This window comes from Borostomias antarcticus, assembly GCF_949987555.1.
Source record: "Borostomias antarcticus genome assembly, chromosome: 4".
NCBI classification, from domain to species: domain Eukaryota; kingdom Metazoa; phylum Chordata; class Actinopteri; order Stomiiformes; family Stomiidae; genus Borostomias; species Borostomias antarcticus.
In genome coordinates this window covers 29084719-29107439 of record NC_140237.1, presented here as the reverse complement: position 1 = coordinate 29107439, position 22721 = coordinate 29084719, and the positions used below count along the sequence as shown (strand labels likewise).

The 22721-nt window shown below is 45.3% G+C and overlaps 1 protein-coding gene across 1 annotated transcript in view; it reads left to right on the top strand.

Moving 5' to 3' along the window:
* tox3 (TOX high mobility group box family member 3) overlaps window positions 1-22721 on the top strand; it is a gene marked incomplete at its 3' end in the record, with an annotated part of 44940 nt that overhangs the window by 15217 nt on the left and 7002 nt on the right. Inside the window, exons 2-3 of the mRNA XM_084436774.1 lie at window positions 11138-11203; window positions 20609-20860. Of these exons, the coding sequence (XP_084292900.1) occupies window positions 11138-11203; window positions 20609-20860 (318 nt within the window). The remainder of the gene's footprint in view (window positions 1-11137; window positions 11204-20608; window positions 20861-22721) is intronic.

Below are 22721 nucleotides of genomic sequence, written 5' to 3'. Positions count from 1 at the left end.
CATTCAGTTGAGAGTAAAGTACATTTCCCCCTTCATTCTCTATAGCGCCTGGTTCGACACTGGGGGGGTTGGGGGGGTTCTGAACTAGTTCTGATGATAATACATTGACGCACACAAGAAAAAATCCCACAATGCTCTTTTACATGATGCCCAAAAACAACACTTAACTTTTTTTATTTTTTTATTTTTATTTTACATTTTTGTGTGTTTGGAATTGCGTGTACTGTAAGTGAATGCAGCTGATGAGTTTCCAATGGGGTGAAGTAGCACAAGCTTATCTCTCATCAGTTGACTTGGTGAATCATGGTATCGCAGCTCTACTGATGATGGCTTGTTATAATCCTCATGCACGCTAAACTCAAGCTGTACCTATTCAATGTTGATTGAGCTAACTCGGATCAGCTTTTCTGGAACCCAAAACTCCAATTCCAATCTCAGCATAAATTAACTCAGACATCAGGGATAGACTCAGATTTTATTGAACACACTTTCTGGAATACCACCCAGGTCGCCTCTTAACTAACTTAATAGCGTAATAACTGTATCATGATACATTAGTAGATCATTTGAAAAGTCCTTCTGCTCAGCTACTACAGGAGAGCAGGTGTGCTTCTCAATGATACTCATCCCGTACTCACACAGTCTCAAGTATATGCTCCAGAGAATGTACTCAGACAGCGAGCATATGGACTGTGTGAGTATGGATCCAACCACTCACAGACACACGCCTTAAGTGTCATCCATTGGGCAATACTGTTGGACAGATACATGACATAGCCATACACTATTAATCACTAGTCTAATCTATCCAACATGATCAAACTACCTAAATAAGAACCATCTAATCTATCCTGTAAAATACAACTATGACTATTAAATAATGACTGTACCCACAATGCCCCTAACCGCTACACCCTGTTCCTAACAAGGACCAGACAAGCAAGGATGCTCGTTGAGCTCTAAACTGTGGATTTTGAAAGGGACAAGAGTAGGGATGTAACAATAACTGGTATAATGATAAACCGCCACAAAATTTGATTACTGTAAATTTATCGCGATAACATGATCACTAAAGCTGTGTTTGATTACCGTGCTTTGAAAAACTCACTGTAAATACTGTCCAGATTCAACCATAGCTAGCAACAGTCTCCCAGACACATTATTTTAATGCTTATGCATATAAAAAGTGCATAGTGCTGCTAATCTTATTTGTGGTTTTCAATATAAAACTTGGTGAAACAATTTCAGTGTATCAGTAGTTTTTGAACATTTTCAGCACATAATACTGATGACGGTGATAATTTTTCATCACTATAATCGTGATGTGAAATTTTCATACCGTTACATGTCTAGACAAGAGAAACAATGAATAGAAATGTCAAAGTCAAATCCTCTCAATTACAATGCTCTGGAGAGATGTCCTCCAGTAACACTCCCATTGGCTAATCAGTCACAGAGAATCATGATGGAGGATATTCAGATGCAGATTTGAATAGAGACATCATCGTTATTTCAGTATGAAGGTACTCTACATCCTTGCCTTATATTTGGCACAGCCCCCAAATAAAAACAAGCATGAGTTGGCAGTAGCCGCGACCACATACATGCATGTGCAGCGCACATATTTTGTGGACATTTTTATGGACCGACCGACCGACTGAGCTATAGCGCTACTGGTGGCAGAAAAAAACTATGAAAAAAGTAAGGGATGAAATCCAGTGAGTGCCCGTCAATATGCCGGGCTAATTGGGTCAATGTCTTTAGCTAAGATGAATGGAGAGATTAATTCTCCCTATGAGTCCATTGAATCTGCCCTTCTGTGTCCAGGTAAAGTGCCTGATGACACGATGACAGACAGAGGCTATTTCCTCCCCTTCCCAGCGAAGAGACACTGGCATTTTATCTACCTGTCTGCCGCAATTGTCTTGGAGCTGCCACTCTGTGATGGCCTGTTGGTCCCTGCCTCTGCGTAGACCTGCAAACGAGGACCGTAGCGTAGACGGTATGGGGGAGGACGCGGCGGCAGCAGCTGCTCTCTCTCTCTACAGACTGTGTACTTACAGAGGTGTGGAGAAGCGGGTCAAACACCGGTCTAATGAAGACGAATGAAGGAGCCACAGAGATACATGTGGAGGGGATGGTGCCCGGGTGTGGAGAGCATTCGGTGGACCCATTTATTTGGTCCAGAAACTCACCGCGTGCACTCCCGTTTGCCCTCAAATAGAGGTCAAGGCTCAAATATAGCGTATGTCACCGACCCCTTTTCTATAGCCTCCTGGACTAGACTTGGAAGAAAAGTGCTCAGAGGGAGCTGTAGTCAAAGGAGGAAGTCAATGGAATCCCTACCTATAGACGCTTAATAGTAGAGCATATCACCACAGAGGTGGTGTGTTGGACTAATAGAAAGCTGTATCATTTTGAAAGAGAGAGTGGGATTCTATTCTATGGCGTGTGACCTTTTCGATACTCAAAGAAAAGTTGTTTTCATAGCCTGCTGTACACCATCAGTGGTATTACAGCTGAAGCTGAGGCCAAACTAAATTACACTGTATGTAACCTTTTCATAAAAAAGCAATACTCACATGTTCTTGCACACCTAACAAATCAATTGGATCATGATCTCAACATTATACATTACCCCTAACTTCAGTGCAGTTGAAAGAGGAGGGGGAAGCGTAATGATATTACCATTACTCTCCAGTTCTCAATCCAGATGCTGGTTTGTGGTTGTAATGCATGTACATGACTGACTTTATGACTTCTATGGCTGGCTCATAAAAGCAAACGCTTAGCTTGATATTATCCTTGGGGGAAATCCACACGTTTTAGGGACATGGTTGCATTTGCTGTTTAAGTGTCAGGTCTCACAAAAGATTATTTCTGGGGAGAGGTTTCTTTTATCCCAGCCCCTTTTGAATGCTTTGCTAGCTAAGCTTAGCTTTTTTTTTTGCTCCGGTAAAAAGAAATCCTTTAAAAACATGGCGGAGGTCCAGTAACTCTGTAGACTGTCATTTTCAGGTGCCTTTGATCTCTGTGCTGTCTTTTTATTACAAGGAATGGAATGATTTTACGTTGTGTCTAAACAGATCTGTAGTTCCTCCTTGTTGTCAGGCTTTCTAAATCTCATCGTTATATGAAGTGAGTGGGGAAGATTACTCTATGTTAATTATTCCAAATGTGTATCCTAATCTCACACTCCTTTTCAGATAGAAAATGTTTAAATGGCATTTAGGGTGTAGTTTTTATTTTTCTTTAACTATGTGAGGAAAACACTTAGCCTTGATGGGCCCTGTCATGTAAGAAAAACTATATCTTCAACAGAACAGACATCAGGTGTGTTCTTGCGATTTTAAACGTCCTCTTGCCAAGAGCTGTCTTGTCTGTCAAAGGGATGAATGGAGTGTACTATGCCAGACAGTTGGTGCTCTGAATAGCTAATTGTCTCTAATTTGTAGGTAAGAGATCAACAGCTGTCTTATATTTTGCAGTAGTCTTTTTTTCTGCTACCCTTTCATTGTGGGATCTTAACATAATACACAAGCAGTCACCCCTGTGAGATGAATATGTGCTCCAAGTTCACCAGGCCCCAATCAATAGGCAGGCACTGTATCAACCTTTGGAAAGAGGACAGGTGTGGCGACAACATGAAAGAAAACATCCTTATGCTGCACCATTTCCATAATTTCAGCTAATTTGCTCCAGTCATACCGTTAATCTCTGCCGACCTGTTGATCGTCATTTTCCAGACACATTTCTGGAGAGGAGCCCAACAGTATTTGCAGCAGGACCTCTGTCAGTTGCGCCAAGCAACACAGCCACAAATTGGAATGTGGTACAGCTCTGGGAAGGGAGCCAAGATTTAAATTAGACAATAACCTCTGCTCCCCCATACTGCCTCTCCCCTCCAGCTGCAGGCACGGCCATTTGTTTAATACAGTCAGCCCTGTAGTGTATAATAGACTGATATACGAGTCACCGCTCAGCGACTTGTGTTTCTCCGATTTATAGAGACTGAACAACTGGTCGGTTTGAGCTCACTGTAGGTTTATCAAAAGAATAAATGGGTAGGATGCAGGCAGCGTGGGGTAGATACACCCACGCCATCTTACAGCTGTATCTTAACAAAACATGTGCAGAGAAGAAAGTCAAGAGTGGTATTAGAATCCATTACTAGCCTAAAGAGTTTTGATTTGCGAGTAAGACGAGAAGCATCGAGGCTTAAAAGCTACTGCTACAGATCCTACCGATTGCACATTGCAACTTTTTGGCTGCTCTTCAGATTAATTTATTTATATCAAAATACCTTGCATGATTGAGGACCATTGGCACCAAGTTTTTAGTCTAGCAAGCTTGTTGACCTGCATTCATCTCTCGGGCTAACCCAATTTATCCAACATAGTTTTTCAACCTAAATTAAATGCATTTTTCATGCCATTTCTGTATTACAGGATTACATTGTGTCCCCCAAACACTGGTACTTGGTCTTGTTCCATACCAAAGACAGTTCTAAAGAGCGCATTTACCAGTGACGGAGTCCAGGAAATAGATAAATGTGTGTTTGCTTCCAGAGCAATGAGAGAAGCCTCCGTTCTCAAAGCAGCTCTCCAGTGAGGAAGCTGCATGCGTATCCAGGTCCCAGAGCTACGGCGCCCGTCAGTACAGTAGCAGCATCAGCGCAGCCAAAACAAAAGCCTTTTCAGAGTTGGAAAGCTTCCCTGTACCCGATTAAAACGTCACACATTTCAGGTAATACCGCTTTAAAGCCACAGAAGGCCACAGCTCTATAGTGAGTGAGAGTGAAGTGCAGTATCCCTGGCTTCTGATAGCATCTTGAGTTGGAGTTGCTTCAAAGTTGGACAGAGTAAACAACCTGAAGACACGGCCTTCGGGGCAAACGCAAGACAAATCCAGCAAGCTGGCCCTTTCTCATGTCGTTTTCCAAAGAGTAGTGAATCTATACGCCGGTGCCATTGTGGGAAAGGAGCTCCACGTTTCCATGAGGCCCTCTGCACTGCCTAAGCCCCTTTGTGGGCTGTGGGCCAATGGCTTTGCACCTCGCTAGATCAAAGATGAAACTCAACATTCAGCTTATGCTTTCTTTTAAGATTTGAGTTGGATTGGGAACCTATGGTTGGAGCCGTGCAGCACTTGCATGCAAAACAGATACTTTGGCCCATCATTGTTTTGGCATCAATTACAGGTTTGAATGTGTAGAATGCATTGAATACGTTGGGTCAAGTGAATATCAGACCCTTTAGAATCATTTGCATTTCATGTTAGTGAGCTGCAGCTGATTGTTAATGATGTAATCTCATTTGAATAATGTCCTACTTTGTGGACATTCTTTCATACTAAGTATCTTAATATTATCTTGTAAATTACAAACTCTTACTCTTTGTGTAAATGTAATAATGTGCTATAAATTGGAGAGGAATAATGATTATATTGTACTGCAATGTTGGAGCTGAGTCCCTATTGAGGGTTAACTTCCAAGTAGGAGCATCTCTGATTCCCTGATCTCACATTTCAGAGAGAGGGCAAGAAAGAGAGAGAGAGAGGGTGAGAGAGAGAGAGAGAGAGAGAGAGAAGAGTGTGAGAGAGTGAGAGAGAGGGGGTGAGAGAGAAAGAGAGAGGGTGAGAGAGAGAGATCACTTGAGGGTTACTGTACTTTTCATATGTTAAAGTGAGCGCTCACCAAAACGTATGCCTACCGAGGGCACCAGCAGCACCCCATGCTTAATAACCTCAGATCAGACACCAAACACTGGGTAGTTTACCAGGGAACAGGTGGTCTTTTATGGTGGTGTTGATATCCCAGCAAGGGGTTAAACTAGTCCTCCGGGTCCAGATTTATTAAAGCAAACAGCCCCGGGGAGACAAAGACCAGGGCTGGGCCCAGAGCTGTAAAGAGAGAGACAATCAGGACACAGACTGAATGAAACTGTCATCAGCCAGATCCAGGCCTCTGATAAGACCCAGCCTCTCTCCCTGTCTCCCTGGCCTGTCCCACTGCACAGCCCTAATCTACCAAGGTCTTTCTTGAGAGACTGTGTGTGGGGGGGGGGTTAGAGAGATACAGTGACAGAACTTCTCTTTAATGCTACCATGTGTAGTTTGCGGAACAGCGGTCCCTGTGGGGAGGACAGCCTGTGCTGTGTGTGGACTCCACACTGTGGAGTAATGATTTTTAGCTTTAAAACTGACTAGCCAATCGATTGGATCTGCAGATCAGAACACAGCTTGTGAGCCGACAGCTTGGACACGCTGTGCTGTGGAGTCTCTGTACAAATTGACTGCCCCACACATGAAGGGAAATATATAGACATATATCTGTATATGTCAGCTTGGCATGAGTCGTATGAGGTCCCGCTGGGCGCGTGAATAGCTCCTGTGATCACAGGAGGGGCAGCTGCAGAGTGTTTACGCTGAATTGGGTTGTAAATGAGCATGTATTTGGTGAGGGGGACCTGGGGACTGGGAAGATAACCCTTCCAGAGGTTGGTGTTTACCCAAGCTGCAACAGGCCCAGAGGGGCGGGGCCCGGGGGCAGAGGAAAGGGTGCCGTTTGTGTCCCGTCTCCTCCCCTTCTGCTAAATGAAAGGGTCCTAAAGCTGTCATTCTGCCAAACCTACTGTAAGAGGAAAAAATTGCAGTAAAAAAAAAAACACACAAAACAAAGCAAATTACTTTGGGTCACTATGGCTGACTGCTGGCAGTTTTTTCTTTTTTAATGTGGTATTTTGCTCTCTTTTACAGAGATCACTGGAGAACATATTAGCACAAGAATCATGTTCCAGAGAACAGAGGCTGGGCTGTGATCACGGAGCTCAAGCTGAACTGTAAAATCGCTTGTCAGCAGCTGATATGTTTCTGGCAAGCGTCTGCTCTTGATTGAATTAGTTTCTGGGTTTTCTGCTGGGACGAGGAACGTAGCCAAGTTGCTTACCTGCTGTCAGGCAGGCAGGCCGATACTTTGACTCTGGTTGGTATTGTATAACCGGAGTGCACCCGGTTCAAGTCATGTCTCATCACAGAGTAAAAAGCTGTTTCTTTCTCGATTTCTCTGGATATTTGTAATGTGGCCAGTCTCATAGTGTTGATATATTGTGCTCTGTCAGGGCATTTGTCTTGGTTTATTCGTAAAGCTCTAAAATAGAATTGCCTCAGGTGCAGAATAGAAAAGAGTATCTCGACGTGGAAATGCATGTTGATTGATTCTTCAGGATGATGGTCAGCACGCATAGGTTTTACTCTGATTGGTCTGGCGTGGTGATCGCTGACCAACACAGAGCATTCTACCTCCACATGAACACTATTTCTCACTAGCAGTTTGTCACGCTGTCAGATGCTCTTCGGTTATGTATTTTGTGGCTCTAACTTGTCCAGTCCATGTCTACAGATATAATCTGTGCGGTTTCCCCATCATATTGCGGGTTAGATGGGGTCATGTTGGTGTAATATTGCACATGCCCTAGGGTTGGAATAATTTTGTTTGGTGTAATAGCTGCCAAACAGCTTATTTCCCACTGGAAATATTTTCCTAAGAATATTCCCAGTCTAAGGTTATAAGACTCTGTCATGTTGAAATATCTTCAGCTGAAATGATATTGGCTTCTGTCGTGAAAAGGAGACAGGACAGGTATCACACACTTGCTTGTTGATGCAGCTGGAGCTTGGAGATAATCCATACTGCTCATTGCTCCATGCAAATAAAATAAACAGCATTTAGTAAATTAAGACCCAATACATACCCCCTCCTACCCTCTCCTGCTCTCCCAATTATCCTGGAGGTACTGTAGTCTATTATCAGAGATATAACAGAGACAGAGAGAGAGAGGACGCAGAGTTGCTACAAGAGAAAGAGATCGATTATACTTCACAAGTGAGGAGAATTCACGTGCATCTCTTCATTTGAGTCACCATTAGGAAGCACGTTTATTCTCCCTCTCCCTGTGATCGCGCGGTCAGTAGCGTTTCCACTGCAGGGTCAGGTGCTCTCTGTGTGAGCTCTTTATTCTCCTTTCTGAAACATTTATTGAAGAAACGTGCGGACGGCGCAGAAGCCGGAACGCCGCCTGGCCGCCGTTTGCGCTGTTGTCGAGCTGCGCCTGGCGTTCACCGCGCCTGGCGTTACACAGTGAGCGCCACGCCGGCCGATGGATTCACTCTGTTGATAAAAGCCTCCGATCCCACGGCTGTTTTAAAGCGCTCCTGCTCTCACTGCCCCGCTACCTTATGCCAGAACCCTCCAGGGGAACGCAGATCGCGTTAGAGCACAGAGAGAGATATCAGTTGTTTTTGGAAACATGCTGGTCCTGGAAGTGCTGGGCTGTCTAAAGGCTTTGTCGCAGCCTCGTCTGGGCTGTTGCTGCTGTGCTCCTATAGATTTTTCGAGCCAGTTCCTTGCTTAAGTCAAGAACAGCCCCTGATAACATTTAGTTAGCGCCCTACCCTGTCATGATCAACTGATACTAGCGTCCTGATTGGCCGACCTCCCACCAACACCGGTGGCAAGGACGGTGCTTCCGAAAAGCTTTCCTTGTGCGTAACGTTGTTTGCCCTAACGAGGCTGTTGCAGCATTCATCCAGCTCTTCTCATCATTTTAATTGCCGAGTGCTCATTGTCTGCTCTGACCCATTTTAGTGCCGGCCCGGCCGTCAGCTGCACGGTCCCACCAATCACACTTAATTTCATCTGGCATTTGACTCAACCTGCACCGGCCGTGAACATGAACATTAAACGCATTGCCTGAAATGAATTGAGAGTAACAATAATAAGATTGGCCGCCTGTCCTGCCTGTACGGGCGTGGGCCAAGGCTCTGCCACGACTGAGCTCCTAATGATCAGGATTGATACCGCAGGCCGGGGACATTTCCTAGGGTGGTTGTTACACGGTCCTCTTAGGATACTTGGACCTGTCCTCAGAGGAGCTTTGACAACGCTATAAAATGTACCTTGTGGAAACAGAACCTAGCGAATTTCACACCTGTAATTAATGCTTGACCTTTCCTGTTTGCACAGTCGCTAATGAAGGCCAGCGCTGGTTGTCGCTGTGTTTAGTATTTATCTCACATTTTGGCGTAGTGTTTGTTTACATGTTGGTTCACTGTTTGATATGTGCATTCATCCGGGATCACGGACTGGTGTAAAGCAAGTAAATTCATTGGAAATTAATGGTATAAATGAACCACCAAAGGCTAAGAGCTAGTCAATTCAACTCTAGCAGCTTTTAAAAGACCAGGGTTGAGTTTCCCAGAGGCATCATAGTGCTGCGTTCACCGTAGGCTATGGCGTTCATCATAGCGCTACGATGGGAAACTCAGCCCAGAACACTTTTATCAGTTTCCATGTTTTCATTATCCAGAACGCATATTCCAGCCAAAATGAAGCATTCAGATGCCTATATATCCCCCGCCTTCCCAGAATGCTTCAGAGAGCTCTCTCTGTTCAAGAGCTATTGTTTAGTTCACCACCTAACATCTCACTCACATCCAGGGCAACACAGTCGAACAAAGAACTGCACAGAACCCTATCTCTTCTAACATCAGCACAATGTTCCCTGTGTTTGAATAGGAGAAGGATATCTCAGAGACTTCAATTTGTCATCTAAAAAAAGGAAGGGGGACAGGGTAACACCTCACAGATAAGCCTTCTGTGAGGTTAATTACTAGTGGAGTGCTTCTCAGAATGTCTGGCATTCCCTGGCATGTCAGCTCCCAGAGTTACAGACACCGAGGAAGGAGAACCTCTCCTCATTGGCAGATGTTCCTCAGTAAAGTTTATCTGTGTGTGTGTGTGTGTGTGTGTGTGTGTGTGTGTGTGTGTGTGTGTGTGTGTGTGTGTGTGTGTGTGTGTGTGTACCCAGTGCTGAGCTCAGATGTAGTTTAGTGGGGTAGGTAAGAGGCCTGCAAATGGGCTGGTGTTCTCAAACCACCTGCTCTGCCAACTGCTAGCAGGCCTTGTGGCTTCCCTTCTCGCTGATGCGTTACACTGTTAACATTGCTACTGATTCTCCCCTCTCTCTCCAGGGCATATACTAATTAATGGAAACCATTCGCACTTGATTAGCCGCAGTTCTTGTGGTAATTACATTCGCATACTAACCACTCAGAAGAAAAGGAGGGACACAAAAACAACAAATGAGTGAAAAATAAATTAATACACTTCTCATTTCTCTCTGATCTTCATTCGTTTCTACTATTGTTTGAGCTCCGTAAAAAAAAAAAATTATCTCTCTCCCTCCCTTCTGCATTCACACTGTTCTGTGAGAATGACTTTGTAATAAATACAAAAAAGCCATTACTCCAGTGCTTTGTCAGAATGAGGAAAGTGTCTTGTGGGTTTCCATATGAAGACGCAGCGTGCCATGGTTTAGCTCTCTCCCTCTCTTGTCCTCCTGTGTAGGCTGGGTTTGTGCTGCTCACTCACACAGAGGTACTTTGTGCTCCTGGACCCAGCTGCTAGCCTATAATTCTTCATTCTCTGTCCCATTGTTCCTACCTGTCAGCACGCTTGTGTCTCAGAAGAAAGGACGTGGGTAGCCATTTTGCCAGGAGGAGGCTGTGTGTGGGTTTGGGGGGGTTGGTTGTGAAAGCACCATGCTATTTCTTACCTCAAAGCACCACTGTTTTAATAGCTCATCAGCACTTAATACCCCCCCCACATATGCACTCAAGCGCCCAACCACACGCAAGCCTCCGATATACTAGCACTTGTCTCCACCATCTTATTTTTGTCGTTCAGTGGCAGCGTCCCCCCATGGGTTACTTGAAGTTAATAACCTGCCACTGCATCTTGATACTTTGCTTTGTGATGCAAACCCATCCTTAATTGCCGTCCCATAAGGCCTGAATAGCCAGGCCCAGATTCTCATTACCCTGCAGTGAATTGGCTAGTCCTCTCACAATCCCCTCACAGCCTCCAAAGCCACAATGTCAGGGCTCACTCACACAAGGAGAGCGAGGGGTTAACTTAAGATGCTAACATGTAAAAAAAAAAAAAAAAAAAAAAACAAGTGACACTCTGAATGGACGGACAACCACGATGAAATAGATATGCTCGCGTTACGTTGGTTGATGTAATCTTGATATGAGGTCAGAGGTTTATAATGATGATCTCTCTTATTTTTTCTTGCAGTTCCAGAACAACAACAACTACATGAACATGGCAGAGGCCAACGGGGCCCTGCTCGCGGCTGGCGATGTGAGTATACTTCATGTTTTGTAACGCATTGTAAACCGTTGAACTGCCAGACATGGAGTGTAAAAAAAATGTACAAAAAAATGGTTGCAGTTACAATAGATTCTTTGTTAGATACTAGATATCTCTTCCGAACAAACTAATTAGATGGGCTAGCTTGTAGAAGCTAGCCCAACTTGTGATATTCCCACTATTCCTTTCTTTCTTTATTATTATTCTCCTCAGTTTTTGGACTTATAACTTCTTCATACTTTGTGCTAGAAACTTAATTCAAACTTTAAAATGTTCACGATGTTAAGCTCTTTGGCGGATGTATTCAGATTTTTGATAGTATTTATAGTTTGGTTGCATCCTACCTAGGTCGCAGCCTACGTAGGTCGCGTCCTTGGGACAGACCCATGGTCTTCACTGGTAAAGGCAGGTGGGTTTCTCGGAGAGGGGTACACTGTCCACAACCGGCTCTGACATGAGGGGGCGGAGTCTCGCCACTATCCACGCCACGGAACCCACAACTCAGCCCCTGAGTGGGCTAGAGACACACGGTCTTCACCAGTGGGGCCAGGTGGGTGGCCCAGAGAGGGGTATACTGTCCCTGACAGGCTCTGACCTCAGGGGGTGGAGTCTCGTCACCACGCCACTATCCACTCTACGGGCCCCACAACTCAGCCCCTGAGTGGGCTAGAGACACATGGTCTTCACCTGTTGGGGCAGGTAAGTGGCCAAGAGAGGGGTGCACTGTCGCCGACCAGCTCTGATGTGAGGGAGCAGAGTCTCGCCACCATGCCACTGTCCACGCCACGGTCTCCACAATTCAGCCCCTGAGTGGGCTAGAGACACATGGTCTTCGCCAGTGGGTGCATGGAGATGGTCCGGAGGTCAATTCACTGCCCCCGACTCGCTTTGATCCGAGGGGACAGAGTCTCGCCACCATGCCACTATCCACGATACGGGCCCCACAACTCAGCCCCAGAATGGGCTAGAGACACACTGTCTTCACCAGTGGGGGAAGGTAGGTGGTCCAGAGAGGGGTACACTTTCCCCAACAGGCTCTGACCTGAGGGAGCGGAGTCTCGCCACCACACCACAGACCCCACAACTCAACCCGAGTTGGCTAGAGACACACGGTTTTCGCCGGTGGGTGCATGGAGATTGCCCGGAGGTCACTGCACTGCCCCCGAACGGCTCTGACCTGAGGGGGCGGAGTCTCACCACCACGCCACTATCCACGCCACGGGCCCAACAACTCAGCCCCTGAGTGGGCTAGAGATACACGGTCTTAACTGGTGGGGGCGGGTAAATGGCCCGGAGAGGGGTACACTGTCCCTGACCAGCACTGATCTGAGGGGGCGGAGTCTCGCCACTGTCCATGCCACGGACCCCACAATTCATTCCCTGAGTGGGCTAGAGACACACAGTCTTCGCCGGTGGGTGCATGGAGATTGCCCGGTCCGTAGTAGTACTAGCAGGAGCAGTCACATACAGCTGTGGCAGCTAGCCCACCTCACATTTTCTCCAAGAAATGTACTTTCTAGTTTCATATAATGTTAAGCCAACATGTGGTCGATTTGGAACATTGTGATGCAAATGTGTATCTGTTTCAAAATGCTACATGAAAGTGACGCTTTTTTGTCAGAAAAATTCATTAAGGTTTGAACATTGCACTAGGGGTATTGAATTGCTCTCTACTCGAGCTGGGCGATATGGCCAAAATATTTATCTCTTTTTTTCCCCAGTGTTTGGATCACTTTTTTTCCTGTCTACATGAACTCAAAAGACATGAAGACAAAATATGATTCAAAAATACTTTTCTTAATCAGACTGACATTTCAGTCTGAGAGAGAAGAAACCGTGACATTCAAGTACGTCATTCAAGTATGTCATACATTTCTGTAGATGTCCTACTAACTACAGGGTAGGATAATGAAAATGGCCCAAAAAGTAGAACTCCTTTCAACACAACAAATAAATCAGAAAGTGCCCTGGACAAAGGTTGAAAAACAGGCAGTCTAAAATGAAATAGACCAATTGTTCTTCACCACAAAAGGAGCCATGAAATCTCAGTTATAGAAGAAAGAAAAAAGTAACCTTCAGATTAACTTCATGTTCCATTATCCTCATTCCCTCACCTCTCTAACATGTGCCTACATGCAAGTACACACATTTCAGAAAAAGCTCTCAAGTGCAAAAGCTAGATTAATGGATTGAAATTTGAATGGATGGGAATACTAGCTATCACCAGCTAGCTAGTTAGCTAAAGTTAGCTAACTTAGCTGCACTTCTGGGACAAACATATTATTCTTATTCCTCTCTAACCTTTCATTGGTATTATTTTGTCGTCTTTAGTGGCTGCGACTGCCATTAGGCTACTCAAGCTTGTTGTTGACTGGTAAAACTCAGACGTGCAGGTGCACCAAGGAAACAACAGCCTGTGTTACTGTTTGAACTACAGAGAACTGCTGCTGCTGGCACTTGAGAGACTGTGACAACAGGGAAAGCGCTGATTTCAATTGAGAGATTTAGGCATCTTTCCACATCGTTCAAACACAAAAACCTCAAATAAATTAGAGATAGATCAGCCCTACACGTTCTATAATTATGCTAAACCTTGCCGAGAGGCTGAGACCAGGGGCCGGTTGCACAAAACATCTTAAGTTAATATTTCCCTTAAGTTCTGACTTAAGGTTTCCTTAAAATAAAATCTGTTGCACAAACACCCTTAGTATTCCCCTTAAGGTTTCCTTAAGATGTCCCTCAAGTATTTAAGGTTTTCTACTTATCTCGGTATAATAGACTTAAGGAGTCCCTTAAAGTCAGTTAAGGTGTTGCACAAAAGACCTTAGCAAGCAAAATAAGGGAAAAACGTAAGGGACCTCTACCCCAACCTTATGGCTGCGTTTATGAACATAAACGATGGAAATCGAGTCCCAAGAAGAGTGTTCCGTGACAGGGAGAACCCACTAGACACTCTTAGTGAGGAACAACTGATATTTAATTACAGCTTCCAGCCCCGTTGCAATTGATGATTGCGCTCCGATTTTATGCGACGGGATCTTTTCAGTCGGTCCTCGCAGACATTATTCATGACCACCGTTCTACTGTGTGCCGTGTGGTTCACCGGGTATCAAACGCCCTTACCGGTCTGCTGGATGAGGTGGTCAACTTCCCATCTAAACGGGAGGAGGATGCGGTAGCGGCGCACTTTTTTTAATGTTGCTGGCTTCCCGAAAGTGTGCGGGATGATAGACGGGACGCACATCAAGATTCAAGCACCCACCCAGTACGAGGAGCAATTTATTAATCGGAAAAATCCACTCCATCAACTTTCTCTTCCTCAGACCAGTTCGGCTTTCTCTTTTTCTCCTCAGACATTTTCCCCAGCGTCTCAGGACGTCCCAGTGTAGTGTTGTGACAGATAGCCGGTCACGGGCAAGCAAACCAATGGTCACCATGGAAACTAAAATTTTACTGCTGTAAAATCTCTTTCCTTGTATGAAAACCCTTAACGTTTCCCCTTAGCTAAGGAAACCTTGTAAGGGATTCTGTGCAACACCCTTAAGTAATCCCCTTAACTAAGGGGAAATTAACCCTTAAGGGTCATACTTAAGGGAAAAACTTAAGATGTTTTGTGCAACCGGCCCCAGAACATCTTTGGAGTAGGCCTAGGCTAAGTGTGTGGATAGTCAGAGCTCCGTGATGTGACTGCCATGACAGCACTGCACCCACTCATGGTGTCATCCCAGAGAAGTTGGGACGACATAAACACCTGTTTTCACCCTTGTCAAAGACACAACCAAGGAGCCCGAGGATATGTGAGCGCTGTCACTCACTGTATCGGTCTCTTACTTGTCAGTTATGATGCCTAAAACACCACCTGGCATCATTACCCAGAGGAAGTGTGTCTTTGTGTGTGAACTGAAGACATATGCAGGCTAGGAACAGTTGTGCTGTGCCACTGAATAGCTGTCCCTCAGAGAGCTTGGGGTGAGTGAAGTTTCAACAGTGTGCTAAATATATCAGCGCTCTTGTCGTCGTCCTCCTCCCTCTCTTTTGCCTTGTCATTAGGGACGAGGGCCCCAGGAATACCCATCATCCTCGGCAGTTCTACTTGGCCAATCCCATTCAGATTAGGAGAGAGTGATCTCACTAGGCCATTTTCATCGCCCTACCAAAGTATTGTCACATGGTAGGGGAATTGTGTCGATTTGTAATGCTTCAACATCTTCCTCTCTGTGTTTTCCCCCATTATAAGCTCAGTGGCCATGTTCCTGTTATTATCAAACGCAGCCAGTTACGTACAGGGTCTTTGAGTGTTTTGACCTCAAATTCACCGAATGACTGGACCACAAAGCCAGAGCCTTAAAGGGAGAAGTTTAATTTTCCCCCACATTTGCTCTGACTGGGTGCATCCCTCCATATCCAGAGACTGATGAGTCCCTGTGTGGCGAGGCAAGGCCAACACAAGCTGTTCACAGAGCTGTTCACAGAGCGTTGGACTCCAGCTGTGAGGCCCTGTTGGGGCAGGGCAGAGGCTGGGCCAGGAAGGACTTGATACAACAGCCAGGCTCATTTGCATTTTATCAAAAGGAACAACTGTTTCCAGTGTTATGCCGCAGATGGCATTGTACTTGTATCTGTAGCCCACATTTTCTTTCCTTTTTTTAGAGAGAAAGAGGGGGAGAGAGAGAGGGAGAGAGAGAGAGAGGGAGGGAGAGAGAGAGGGGGGGGAAGAGAGAGAGAGGGAGAGAGAGTGAGGGAGAGAGAGGGAGGGAGGGAGAGAGAGAGAGAGAGAGGGAGAGAGAGGAGGAGGGAGAGAGAGAGAGAGGGAGAGAGAGGGAGAGAGAGAGAGAGAGAGAGAGAGAGAAAGCAACCGCGGCAGAACACATTTTTTATATTTTCTAATGAAAACAGCGCTGGAGTATGTGCAGTATTGTTTCTTGTAACCTGAGCTGAAGTGAAATTAAAGTGACTTTCCACTTTAAGTCGTGTAATTTCACACTGAAATGAGTTTTCTCCCCACTGTAACGCTATATTAATCTACTTAATGTGTCAGCCCTGGGCATTGGGTGCAGTGGAAAAGCCTTCTGTACCAGCGCCAGCCAAAATGGACCTGGCTCTGTGATGAATGACTACCTTTGACAGCAACAGAAATGTATGCAACCACATTTCAACAGACATTGTTTTCAATTGGAACCTGACGGGCAGTTATTAAAAATGTCCAGTACTTCTGCAATCCTGTACAGTATGAGTCATCTTCATAATACACCACTGGATACTCAACACAGCATATAGCTCAAATTCAGAATGAAATGTGCCGTAAGGGGGAATGAGCCCCCCCCCCACCAAAATCTAATGCATTAAAGTAATATTGTATGTTTAGATGGGTATTGTTACCCTATGCACTTACAGCATGAGATAAGATGACCTTGGTGTGCTTGCTAAAGCGTATATTCCAACTGAGAGCTTGACTACTCTCCTCAGGGAAAACGATACTGTACATGAGGGATTCAGTTCCACTCCAGAGGTATCACTTCTCCCTTCCAATCAAATTAGAGAGCTTTAATGAACTATAAATATGTAGAAATGGATTTGAGATGGTCCAAATGTGAAACATGTTGATTGTTGGGTCCATCATGCTGTTGTCACTTGAGTAGCTGTGCTCCTAGCGTAGCTATGCTCCTTGCCTCTCAGGTTATTGGAAACCGGAGCCTCAATCCTGGCCTATTGATCCCGGGGCCTATTATATGCAGTAATTGCATGGCGCTGCCTTTAACAAGTCTTGGTTATTACATCAGTGAATTGAATTACAAAGTTTATCGAAAGACTGGAGAGCTTTCTTTCATGTTCCTGTCTCGATATTGTGAGAGACGGACCCTGCTACTATGGAAGAACACAAGATGGGATCCGGGATGGGATCACACACAGGATTACATGAAATACATCTGGAATTCTCTTGTTAATCCTCTCACGCTTACACATTTCCGATGTCATATCTCTACGCCAATTCTGATAGTCATCACTTTTGCGAGCCAATGTGTTTCTCATAAGCCTAATGGCCTCTTGCACTCGGCCTGTACTTGCATAAGTGCATGTGTAGGAACAGCCTAGTACTTCACTCACTACGGCCAGGAGAGTCTGTGCACATCTGTCGAGGCACGCTGGACAGATCTGGACGCTCTCCCTCTTACAAGCCCCGCTCTGCCCACGTGCCACCGGACCCAGTGCCAACGGAGCGACTTGTCTCACACACACTCACATACATGCTCTCACACCCTGAGCCAGCATCTGTCTCGACACTTGGCTCTGCTGAGTTTTCAGAACAATTTAAATGGATAATCAGGCGGCTGATGTGGAGAAAGTGGATTGTGCATCTCATAATCGGAGATCAGAGCCCCCCTAAGCTGCTCCCTGTGCAGAATTAGGCAAGCTTTATGTGAAGTGACACCAGGCAGCGTGCGAGACTGTAACAGTCTCCCTGTGCTCCACCAGGCAGGAGTCCCGTAGTCTGGCACCTCCTCCCAGAGGAGCAGGCCGTCAGTGACAGCTGACACCTTTCGTACCCCCAGACGGGGGACGCAACTCCATGTCTCAATTTTCAGCTCTCCTCCTCGCGCAGATGTTAATTTGGATCATCGTTAACAACGGGAGACGATGGCACCGAGTGCAGTCGTTGATAGTGATCTCACTCCTCCTCTCCTCTTCCCCTTCTATATCTCTCTCTCTCTCTCTCTCTTCCTCTCTCTTCCTCTACCTTTGGTGCTGTTCGGGAGGAACCTGACCCCCGAGAGGGCAGGTTCTGTGTTTATCATAAAGGCTGCAGTCTGTTTCACTATAAAAATGGAACTCACCTCTGCTCACCTTCAACCGTGAAGGTGGTCTCAAATCTCTTGGTCGGCTTTGTAATTCAGGCCACTACAATGCACTAGCCTACAGGGCAGCCGTCTTCTATATATAGTGCTTGTTCGCTGGCCCGGTTTAGCTTACACATTGCGATGCCTGTGAGGAAACCTGCCCCCGTCACAGATTGTATCCATATGAGAGGGGCGTGGGGTTTTCTCTCCGTTCCTATACAGTGCCATCCTTGTGAGGACCGTAAACGTGGCCAAACAAACAGAGCTTTTACAGCACATCACTCTTCCCTAATGACAGGTTCAGGTTTGGACTCCTGCCTGAGATGATGTCCTCCTCCCCCTGATCGCTTCCATGTGCCGGGCCCCCGACGCTGAGTCACGCCACTCCTTCGTATTTACCCTTAAACACTCCAGTGTTTTGATTAGCTGGCTTAGCTTAAACTGTTGTTAGGCACACGGAGATGGAAGAGAACGTTCCAGAGGTTTTCCAGTGGAGCTCCGCGGAGGATGGCGATGGCGGCGGAGGGCGGTCGGCGGTTTCGCTTAATTTCTCTTCTTTTTCGCCGAGAGCTAGCGGCAAGGGCTGTGGTGAAGAAGATGTTGTGGGTCCTTCGGAGAGGAGAACTGATTTAACAGCTGTGAAACAAGCATAAGAAAAGTTAAACACTGGTTTATGAAACAAGGAAGAAATGGAAAGAGAACTCTATTAGCGGCCTCTGCGACTGGAATTCATCAGCGCTTGTCAAGGCAGCTGCCCTGAGTAGGCAATGAATTAGTTTCAAGTGTCTGTGTGCAAAAGCAAGCAAGGGGAACATTACTACACTCTAATCAAGGGCTATGTTGGCATGTTCCCCCTGCTGCCTACAATCTGTGTTATTCCATTGCCTACTGGAGAAAGAGAGAGAGAGAGAGAGAGAGAGAGAGAGAGGGAGAGGAAGAGACTGCCTTCAAGCCTGGTGACATATGCATTAACAGTGATACAACACTGACCCGAGGCAAAGAAAGACGTGTTTGAACTCGAATTAAGGCTTTGATATGGGGGAGAGGGAGTGCATGAATACCCCACGACTGCTGCCTGTAGTCAATTGTGTCCAGGCGCAGTTGCAGCTTGGTCATTGTGGGTGCGTGAATACATTGGCCTTTCGGAGAGTGGCCTATGGAATGTGCAGATCAAGACAAACCCGGAGTAGGTGAGCGGTTCCATCTCCAAGAAGCCAAATAAGCAAATTAAGCGTGACCAACAGATTTAATTCGGAGAGGAGGGGGGATTAGGCTGTTTGATGAGCAGATTTGAGGGTGCAAGCATGGGGAACAAAGGGAAACACTTCCAGCCAAGCGTAATAATCTCTGAAAATGTTCTCTAAACGAATCTCTGTGTGGCGTGTGTTTTTCGTGCGCTTCAGGCCAACATCTCCCATCCCTCAGATTAATGGCTTTTATCATCTATCCCCCCTCTCTCATGATTGCGCCTTGATATTTTAGGGTTTTGACGTCTCAAGTCTGCACTTGATGTGTCCTCTTCCTCAGCTCAGTGTGGATTTCAAAAAGGTTTAGGAAATGTTCCATCTCAGTTTGTTTATAGGCAAGTGTATTACCACTCCTGCTTCTTCTTTGAAATGAGGTTTTTTTGGAGGCTTGAGAGATATCTACAGTGGTAGATAGTTCTAAGCATCTGTCTTGATCTAAGTCTGAGGGCCTTTGATGAATATATATTGGAAATAGAACCAAAACGAGACCCCCTTAACTGACAGAGGAAGGATAAATAACATAAACATGTTAAACATGTTAAAATCCTGATTATCTGACTCCATTTTACATTAAAGTACTTAACAATCTGTGTAAAGACTAGTTGTTTATGGGTTAAACTAGAAGAATGGTGATGTGATGCAAAATCATATTGCAAATGAGTTTAATCAATTACAAGGCACACATGTTACAAATCAAAGGCGTAGATCCTACCCTACTCTACCATTATGATGAGAAATTAGAGCGAGAGGGACAGAGAGAACCCATGGCCATGGCCTATGAGGAGAGAGTGAGAGAGAGAGAGAGAGAGAGAGAGAGAGGGAGAGAGAGAGAGAGAGAGATAAAGAACCCATAGCCATGGCCTGTGAGGACAGAGAAAGAGAGAGAGAGAGAGAGAGAGAGAGAGAGAGAGAGAGAGTGAGAGAGAGAGAGAACCCATAGCCATGGCCTATGAGGAGAGAGAAAGAGAGAGGGAGAGGGAGAACCCATGGCCATGGCCTGTGAGGACAGAGCCCAAAGAAGAACGATTAAAGAAAAGAGAGAAGCAGAGGGAGAAGAGAAGATGAAGAGTTTGAACAATGGTCTACGTTCCCTGTTATTACCCAACCACCAACTGAATTCAAATTCAGAGTTGCTGTGAGGACGACCAATCAGATAGCACCGTGTAATCTTTTTGACACTACTGCAAGGAAAACAATCACCAATTGGCCATCAGTAACGCAAGTGTTTTGCATATGAGACGGTGGCAGGGTGTCTCCCAGCCCACAGCACCAATAACCACATTCATCTAATCGTTCTCTTCTCTCTTCTTCAGACATTCCACACCCCCAGCCTGGGAGATGAGGAGTTTGAGATCCCTCCCATCACCCCACCCCCAGAGACAGAGTCTGGCCTGGGCCTATCAGAGGTGGACTCACCCTTCCCAGGGGTCCCGGACCCTCCGCCCCACCACAGGGGTCCCTTCACGCCGCAGTTCCCCCCTCAGAGCCTGGAGCTGCCCTCTATCACCATCTCACGGAACATGATGGACCAGGAAGGTCTGCCTGGCAACAACGGCCTACCAGTGGTGAGTAGTAGCCTACCGACTGTCACTCCACCAGAACATTAAGCCCCAGGATCATAACGACTGTACAGTTAGAGTAACTGGATTATTATACCATCATCGGCCATTTTACTCAGCCATAACCTTCACAGTGGAAGCCTCCCGTTGTTGCTACATCTGGCACAGCATCTGGTCTTGTTTACAAATCTCGAGGTAAAGAACAGTATTATAATGAGAAACGGTCAGACACCGGGTCCATAATGGGAATATTCTGGGCATTACGGCACAAAGAGGTCCCTGAAGTGTCAGTGTTGTGTTTCTATTGGTTCCTGTAAGTTTCAGACCTCTATGCTGCACATGCTGATGTGTGGTACTGTCTATTAGCCAGCACACGAGGGGCTCCCAAGCCGTTAGTTCGCTCCTCTGAGCCTGAATGAACTCAACCACAAGGCTTTACTAAAGTTCAGGTTCAGGTTCTGTATGTGTTGAATCACCCTATGCTACCAGAATTAACCTCTCAGAGCTAGTACTTAGCAAGCGAGTCAATCAATGCATCTCAAGCTTAACCTTCATGCCCATTGATGTGGATGATCAAACGTGGAAAGGTGGTCCCAAGTAATCACTTCCTTTTATGGCGAAAATGTTATATGTTATAGATTTTAAGATTGTTGATAGAAGACGGCATTTTCAAATGCCACAGACACAGAGCCACCGAGGAGGAAAATGAAAATGTCAATGCCTGACTACTTTTCTTAAAGCCCTATTATTAAAAAAAAATTAATTTAAGGAGAAAGAAATGGAAGAAAAGAGTGTCATGGGCAGGAATGATGATATTGATGCTGGGTTTGTTTGGCGAGCCACAAATTTGTATATATATTTATTTTTTGTAAAAAAAAAATAATTGTTGTAATTTTACCTTTATTTAACCAGGCAGAATCAATTAAGAACTTCTTATTTACAATGATGGCGTGGCGCGGCGTGTATATATATATATATACAGTATATATATAGTGAGGGAAAATGTCATCATCATTTTAGTAGTATAATCATATGAAATAGGTTTCAGAGCCCCCACATTTCTCCCTACACATATGGTGAATTGCAGTGATATTATGGATATTTATTTACATTCCAATATGGGCTGGCACTATAAAATTTTATAGCCCCCCCCCTCCTCCCATGCTGCTGGCATGTAAAATAATTGCAGCTTTTAAAATATCTGCGGCGCATAAGTGAGCCCCGGAAGGCTTTTGCCTAAAGAATTTCATTTCATGGTCAGTTAAGCTTTCTACATCTGGAAGAAACGAAACCCTGACACAATTACAGTCCTGACTGTTCTCACTACTTGGCAGCGGATTAGATTTGATTCTCAAACATTATTCCTCTTTAACACCATTTGCATGGCTCATGTCTCTGATTGTGAGGAGACTCCATTAAAAGTAGGCAGAGAATGTGGGTTTCTGCTCCTTGCCTCGTGGCATTGTCACTGGCACACTGCTCTCTCGTTATCACTCATCGCACATTGTGCCACAGAAAAGCCTACGGTGGCCTGCTATTCTGTGTGCAAATGAGATTGATCCCCCAAAAGTCCTGAACAGAAAGACAAGGCATTGAAATTCAATTCATTTCTGTCATTGTCTTTGCCTTGAAAGGAGAAGTGAGTGTTTGATGAAATAAGTAACCTTATCATTCTCAATTCAGTTTATATAATGTTACTGCGTGCACAACGGCCATTCTATATGCTTTTTTTTGTTTTATGAATGGGTTGATATCAAACTACATTTGATATGTCATTTGATATACTGTTGCCTCCAGGACACACAAATAAAACATGCAGTGTTGCAATCACTTTTTCCAATGAGCCTCAGTGCTCATATTCCCTAAA